The sequence below is a fragment of the Sinocyclocheilus grahami genome, unplaced genomic scaffold, assembly GCF_001515645.1.
Source record: "Sinocyclocheilus grahami isolate Dianchi unplaced genomic scaffold, SAMN03320097.WGS_v1.1 scaffold1913.1, whole genome shotgun sequence".
Classification (NCBI taxonomy): domain Eukaryota; kingdom Metazoa; phylum Chordata; class Actinopteri; order Cypriniformes; family Cyprinidae; genus Sinocyclocheilus; species Sinocyclocheilus grahami.
This window is the reverse complement of record NW_015507092.1, coordinates 52,377-60,462: the sequence shown is the minus strand read 5'-3', so window position 1 is coordinate 60,462 and position 8,086 is coordinate 52,377. Positions and strand designations below refer to the sequence as shown.

General features: G+C 42.0%; 1 protein-coding gene across 1 annotated transcript in view; it reads left to right on the top strand.

Moving 5' to 3' along the window:
• The window catches only part of LOC107573290 (aryl hydrocarbon receptor repressor-like), a 23,002-nt gene that overhangs the window by 8,109 nt on the left and 6,807 nt on the right, over positions 1-8,086 (top strand). The window contains exon 4 of the mRNA XM_016259715.1: positions 7,968-8,059. Within this exon, the coding sequence (XP_016115201.1) occupies positions 7,968-8,059 (92 nt within the window). The remainder of the gene's footprint in view (positions 1-7,967; positions 8,060-8,086) is intronic.

The window sequence follows — 8,086 nt, the reverse complement described above, 5'->3', positions numbered from 1 at the left end:
CACACACACACACACACTCACACACACACACACACACACACACACACACACACACACACACACACACACACTCTATCATACAGTCAGTCACGCACTCACACACACACTCACACACATGGGGGTCTTTCCATTGCTGTCTATAATTTTTTGCTGATATTCTCTATTCCTTAAACACATGTGCATGTGTTGTTGGAGCGACGATGTTGATTTGTTCATGTTCCTCTGCTGTGATGGAGGAGTTGTTTCTCAGATGACAGAGGATCATATAAAGAATATTTGGGTTGATTTGGGGATATTTGGGTTGAATTGTTTGTGTGAGCATTATAACAGTGACACGCTCCATATAATATACACACACACATTTTAAGGCCATGAGTGTGTTTGCATGAGCCGTTCAGTTCCAGCAGCCCATAATAACATCAGCGCCAGGCCCAAAGCTCACGTGAGTCCCATCAGCCCCATTAGGACATAAACACAGCCGTTTGAAGCTTCATTCACATCGCCCGAGCTTCGCACGCAAGAGAGAGAGAGAGAGAGAGCCGCTCCACTGTCAGCTGATCCGGTTACAGCCGAATATTCCTGATCGGTTCAGCTGCTGCTGCTGCTGGTGTTTTACTGACATTCACTGTCCTACACCATCACACGCTTCTCAAGCTCTTCAGAATGACTAGAGACAAACACGAACCCTGAAAGAAACCTGCTGCAATTTTGGAAAACAAAGAAAAATGATTAACCGAATCATGGCAAATCATTTCTCCCCTTTCTACTCCTTTCACATCCCACACACACACACACACTCACACACACACACACACACACACACACACACACACAAACAAACACACACACGGACACATAAACACACACACACACACACGCACACGCACATATCTGTTTGGGAAATGACTCACGCTGCTGCACATTGTTTTAGTCACGGAATGAAAAGTGTTTGAAAAGCGTCTGAAACATCCTCCAACCAGCAGCAGCTGTTCGGCTCTTCAGTGTGTGTGTGTGTGTGTGTGTGTGTGTGTGTGTGTGAGAGTGTGTCCATGTGTGTGTGTGTTTTCAACTTCACTTGCTCGTGTCATCAGGGTTTCATCTCATATGTATGAGACCTGGAGCAGAACTCAGCTTCATAATGTCTTACATCAATAAACAGCATACTAACGAACACTAGTGAGTACTAGTTAACAGGAGTGAGCCATCTCACAAACCCAGAGAGAAATAAGTCAGTAAGTTTCAGTAGTTTAAAGTCTCTCTGTTGTTTTGTTCGGTATTGGAGTGATTCAGAGGTTTGTGTTAGTCAAGATGTTTGATGCCAAATGGATGAAAACGTATGTTTGACGTGTTCAGTTGAGAGATATTGAGTCGATTCAAGCGGCGTGAATGAATGTTGGCTCTGTTGAATCACTGTGTTTGGATTCAATTAAAGATCGACTTAGGCTCTCGCACGCAAACATGTCCGACACGTCTGTCTGTCTGTTGTTTATGAAATCACTCAGATTTGTAGTGACAGGTGGTTAATTTTTACAAGTGAGCAAATTCTGTGCAAAATAAGTGGGTTTAATAATTCTGCATATTTTCACAGTGTAGCATCGATGCGATGAAAATATTGTATGAGAAACAAATTTAAACTGAACTGATCTGAATAATGACACTGTTGTCTTCTTTTTACAGCTGAAATTGAATTAGTTTCATAATTCATGAATTATTGATTGTTATTTTCCTGTTTATTTCTGTATATAAAGTACTATGGAAACACATGTGATTTGATGTGGTTAGTGTCCAGTGAGGGACTGTAACAGTGAGTGTGTCTCGGTGAGAGTGCATTAGTTGCGCTGTCTCTTTAAGAGCTCTAGCGTGTAGCTGAGCTGGTGGTGGAGGGGGGGGGGATTGCGTGACTGCAGCAGACAAGAGCTGACCTCAGAGAAACGCTTATGAAAACGATCTGCTCAACGGCACACGAGACCAGCACTGCAGAAATGAGCAGAGGACTTCCTTTCTACACACACACACACACACACACACACAACTTCACAAACACACACACACACACAACTTCACAAACACACACACACACACACACACACACACACACACAGTACACACGCATGTGTGTTTGTGAAGTTGTGTGTGTGTGTGTGTGTGTGTGTTTGTGTGTGTGTGTGTGTGTGTGTGTGTGTGTGTTTGTGTGTGTGTTTGTGAAGTTGTGTGTGTGTGTGTATTTGTGAGGGTCTCCATTCATGTTCCGTTCTCAGTCAAATAGTAAAAGCTGTGGAACTGATGTTTGAGTCGGTCCTCAACTAGATGACCTCACTAAACAGCTTCTGTGGTGTGTGTGTGTGTGTGTGTGTGTGTGTGTGTGTGCGAGTGTATGAGTGTGTGTGTGTGTGTATGCGACATTATCAGTCATTACTGAATGAGTACATCAGATTAATCATGGGTTCAGCAGTTCACGAGTTTGCCTTGCAGATAATAAAGTGAGTAGAATAGCATGTGTGTTTGGGGTGCTCACCGGGGAGAGCGCTCGTTCTGGTGGGAATGGGTCCGGTGAGGAGTCGAGGGATGCTGGAAGACTAGAGAGAATGAAGGGAAGGCTGCTCAGATTATTGATAGTGGTTCTCTCTCCTGGTGGTTGGATAGATGATGTGATTACTTATAGTGAATTGGCCAAGAGCAAAAATAGACAAAGTAACTGTCAATATTGTGTTTATTGTACTGAAAATGAACTTGTTTTTTTATTGTTCTGTTGCATTAAAGCAATGACACACTGGCAATCGTCTGAATGTCAGTCACATGATCGCAGCCGTCGTGATCCAACAGCACAGTTTTTAACGGCATAAAAAACTACATAAAAAAAAAAAAAAAACATAAAATCATGAAATTCAATTCATCCTCTTTATTAGAAGTTGGTCTGGGAAGTGTCTTTTGGGATGTTTTCATCTAGTTATTATGTTTTAAAGGGTTTGTGGTCTCATTGATTTACATGAATGCAAACGCTCACCCAAATACTTCTATTGCATTAGAGGTTAGTAAAAGACTAACATGAACATATTAGATGTAGAATCTGCTGAGGACCCGAAATAAAACTTTGAATGAGAAATGGATTGTGGTTGAACGTCTTGAAGCGTGTGAGTGATTTATTGGACTGCGCTGAATTAAAGCTCTGGGTCCAGAAGCAGGAGAGCACTGTGAAGTAATGGTATGTTGGCGGAGGGTTGCGTGCCACGGTTTGTTTTGCGTAGAGGCCACATGTTTCAGCTCATTCCTCAGCCACAGTTTATAAATTCAGTGTATTTAGAGTTCGTGCTGCAGATCTCTCTCCAGCATCTGGAAAGTTCAGTGAGACGAAAACAGTTTCAGTCAAAGTTTGGGAGTTTTAGTTAAATCGATAATTAATTACACACATCAGTGTGACAAAGATGACAGGTAAAGGAAAAAAACAGGCTGTTCTAACACTGCTGTTTTCCCAGCCGCTTCTCATCGCAGTCTGCGAAAGCATCGAGTGTTTCACGACGGACTGAAGACAAACCAGAATCAGAATGAGCTTTTATTGCCAAGTCTGTTCACACACACGAGGAATTTGTCTTGGTGACAGAAGCTTTAGTACACAGAAATACAATATTATATATCAAAATATTTATCTATAAAGTAAATAGAAAATGTATAGAAAAAAAACTAAGCACAGACTAAAATAACGCATGTATATTTATTATCTACATGCATTGACTGTTTACAGGCAGTTTAATAAATATGATGGAACTGACATATACTGTACATGTAAATAAATATGTTGCCCAGTGGTACTATTGCTCATGAGATGCCAAACATGAACCCTGATGCTAAAATGCATCTAATCCCAACCCGGCCCTGAATCACAGACGGTCTGTGCAAAGCCAAATGTGAAAGTGGATCAGCGTTTGTTCGTGTTCTAATCAACGAGACGCTGTGGGTGTTGTGTGCTGGTCACTGAGATCAGTGCATCTGTTCACGGCTCTGAAGTCTCACAGACTCTGTCTTCAGTGTAAACATCTGATCCTCCAGCTGTGCTGTAGAAGTCAAGGGGTTTGCGGCTTCTATTGGACATGATTGCATGTCGATGGGCAGCAGCAGCTTCTGCACGCAACGCCTGGGAACCGGTCCAGGACTGGGATTTACCCGCTGCTCCGGGAGTCTTCCCTCCGCACACAGACCGGCTGTCAGACGCTTCAGGCCTTCTCCTCGTATTTGATATCATTTCATTTTGTACATCAGAAGCACTTTTAAATGTAATTCGAGTGTGTTGCGTTCTGTCTGAAGTGAGACCAGACAACAGATCCGCTCTTGTTTACGTGAGAATATTCATTTGACTTTGAAATCATCACACTTTCTTATGTGTTTGTGCTGGTTGTCGTTACAGTCCAGTTTCTAGTAGAAAGAGAAAACAAAGCCACTCGCAACAGGACCAGTCCGTCTGTGAACAGAAAACTTCAGAACATGCTGGAGATATTTGAGAGAAATTCTTGCACTGGAGTCATAAATCAAACTGCTGCTGATAGGAAAACGGTGGAAAAGCTGTTGTGCCGTTGATGTGCAGCTGCTCAGAGGGCGACGGGGTTGAGTTTTGCGTGCCATTACAACACTCTGATTCACCTGCAATACACTGCTGGCCAAAAATCATGCTGTTTGGATTTTAATAAGTGGATACTAAAGAATCTGGGATTAGATCATGATCGCAGTGCTTAATATGTTTGTGGCATGTTATATGTTTGAAAACAATACTTGTAATCATTTTCGATACACGTGCAGCTGTTCATTTCTTAAACAAGCATGTATGAAGACCAATCCCTTTGCCATATTCCAGGATTCATCGGGTTTAATGGTCAAAGAGTTGTTCAGGGAATCAGTCCCGACTTTAACTCCATTGAAAGTCTTTGGGATGTGCTGGAGTTTTTCGATGTTGTGATGTTGCATAAGGTTTTGGAAGCAATGCAACAATGGATTCACACTGTAATCAAAGGTAAAAACAGTTCAACAAAATATTAGTGTTTGCCTTTTTTGAATGAATTTTCAAGCAGACAGCCATTGTAAATCAGACTTTGAGACCTTCCCTGTTGGCTGCTGGTTTGAGCTGGTTTAAGCTGGTTATGAGCAGGAGCTAGTTGCTTAGGACCAGCACAAACCAGCAGCCATGCTTCAAAACAGACCTAACCAGCATATGCTGATTATTCAACAGGGTTGTGTTCACCGGTCTGTGCTGTATTTGACTCTTCTGAATTACATTTAAACAGAACAAAAGCATCTATTCACAGAGGAACCAACACAGAATCACCAATGAGAAATAAACGTGATGCAGACTTCTGCTTTGCTGCTGGACGCTGTGTGAATCTAAACACATTGAGGCTGAATAGAAGCTGTGACGTCCATCCAGACCTGACGAACCGCTAGCAGCCCACTGCATGCTGTTTATTTACTCAGGAAACCATAATAAATTCATTGTGTGGCAGCGATAATTGTTTGTGGGGTTTGTGGGGCCGCAGATAAGTAGAGCACACGCCAGTAATGAACACTGTGAGAGAAACACGTGGCACTCCAGATTCAGTATTTCTTTGACTTCATGTGCATCTACACACTGTGATACTGATAAAGCTTCTTTACTTTTTGGTGAAGCTTTTGTTTTGATGCCCCAAAGAAACGAAGAGAAACTGTCGTGTAAACAGAAGATCCTCATATGATCGGATGATTGTCATGTTGGAATTATGATCACTACATAATCTACATGTCATTCTACATCAGTCTGGTGTGTTTTTACCGTGTGAAGAGTGTAAATGAGAGACAGGAGATGCAGTGAGCTTGGGTTTGGTGACATTAACCATTAAATGAATATGCTGTGAACAGATGAATGGTGGCTGTGATGCAGTAATTAATCTAGCGCGGGTGACTGGAATATCACTAATTTGCCGGGATCAAGTGATGTCACTGATCCGGATCAGTATGGCTAATTCATGATGGCTGTTTTTGGTGTTGGGTGACTTTGACAGACTGGACAGCATCCAAAACATATCTCATATTTCTCCTGTTAGCACAATCTCACACATACTCCTGGGTTGTAGGTATTTCAAAACAAATCTGACAATGTTTTCTTGTTTTCTCTAACGTTAATCAGGGTTAGACAGCTGTTCGGATGGGCTTGACGTCTGTTATTGTGGCAGAATAGATACTCGCGTGGCTTTTGCTAATTATGATCCTCGATGATCTGCGAGGATGGATAAGAATAATATTGAGACTGTCTCTTTAACTCATAAACTCAAGCTGCTGCCTTATTAGAGACAAAAATAATATTTCCCAAAACTAGTTCCACATTGCAGAGAGTTTGCATGTGGGATGACTTAATAAAGCCAGATATGAACGAAACTGAAGGAGATTTCAGTCAGTTTTTAGCAGAGAGAGAGAGTAAACATGACAATAAACATCAACACAAGTGCTCCAAACATGTAGTGCGCTTGTGTAAATGCAGTAGCTCTTCTAACACACAAACACATCTGGGTTCATATGATTTGTGTTTCAGATCTCTAAATAATCCATCTAAATAGATGAATATTTTTCTGGAAGTGTCTCTATATGGATCTGCTGGTCCAGCGCTGGACGAGACAGAATCCAATCAAATATGAGCAGATTAGAGCATGCACAGAGCTAAAATATGCTGAAATATTATGGGTAATTCTGTGTTCTGGCCATTATTTTCATGTAAAGCTTGAGTTATACTCACATATTGTTTTATGCTCCTGCTGTCACATAAATGCTAGTCCTCTGTGTCTGTAGATCAGATATCATGTGTTTAAATGAGCTTGTTCTAAACCTGAGATCAGATGCAAACCGGTTAATTACTATATTTAATCTTTTACTTGATTAATTTAAACATTTGTTTCCTGCTAGAAATGTGAGGATTATTAATGACTCTAGACAGAGACAGTTTAAGTGCCCCAAGCAGAGGACGAGAACAGTGCGAATGAATAATGTCTCGTTACCAGCAGCACATACTGAGAGAGGAGCTGCGGACACAATAGCTCATATAATGAACTGTTAGGCTCCATAACATCAGAGCTTAACCTTCTGCTGCGAGCATTCATGGCCTGCCAGCAGTCATCAATATTTAACAGCTGTTGTTCTTCTGAAAGTCTTTATAGGCTAATGTGGCTTCCTCAGTTTGCACGCAAGGGCTTGGACTCACGCCAGCCGTCTGTCAGAGACACTGCAGATTGACGGAGGACTGGATCGCGTGCCAGCAGCAGCTCACTCAGCCAGCGCCCCTCTCTCTCTCTCTCTCTCTCTCTGTGTGTGTGTGTGTGTGTGTGTGTGTGCTGGTTGGTCGGATGGGGTTAGTGGGCAGGACTCGGGGTGTGTCTGACTGAATTCACTCACAGCAGCTGCTGTTCACTTGAGCTCAGCCACCAAACCATTCAGCACACACCATCACAAATAATCCCAAAGAACTGTGAACCAGTTTAGACTCACTGAAGGCTCACAAACACATGAAGTGTCCGCTCTTAATTGATTCAATCCTGTCAAAGTACTGTGAGTTTGGTTTAGCCTCCTGCTTCATGCGTGTGATGTTTCAGCTCGGGATAAATGAAGATCAGTGTGTTTCTGGAGCTGAACATGACACTTTTGATCAGTTATGCTGTGATATTTACACAAGTTTGCATTGATTACAGTGATTTCAGTTCATCAACAACATGAAGATGCTTTTATTATGAGCAGCACATGAAAAACACATTAGACAATGGCAGAGATTGTGGATTTTTCAAACACAATGAGCTTTTCTCTTATGTTAGGATTTGAATAATGTTGTTGAAAAAGAGGAAGAGAATAGAGCTGAAGTTCACTGTTCACACAATAGAAAATTCATGCCAGTCACTTATAAGAAGTCAGATGTAATGTGAATAAATGTATGAAGTATTTCACTCTATTCTTTCCTGTTTCTGCAGCTGCTCAGGAAAACCCTCGTGAGAAACACGTGAACGGGAAAGAGTGCGACACGACAGCCAGCGGTGTCCCTGAGAGCCAGCTGCTGCTAGAGGTGTGTGTGTGTGTGTGTGTGTGTGAG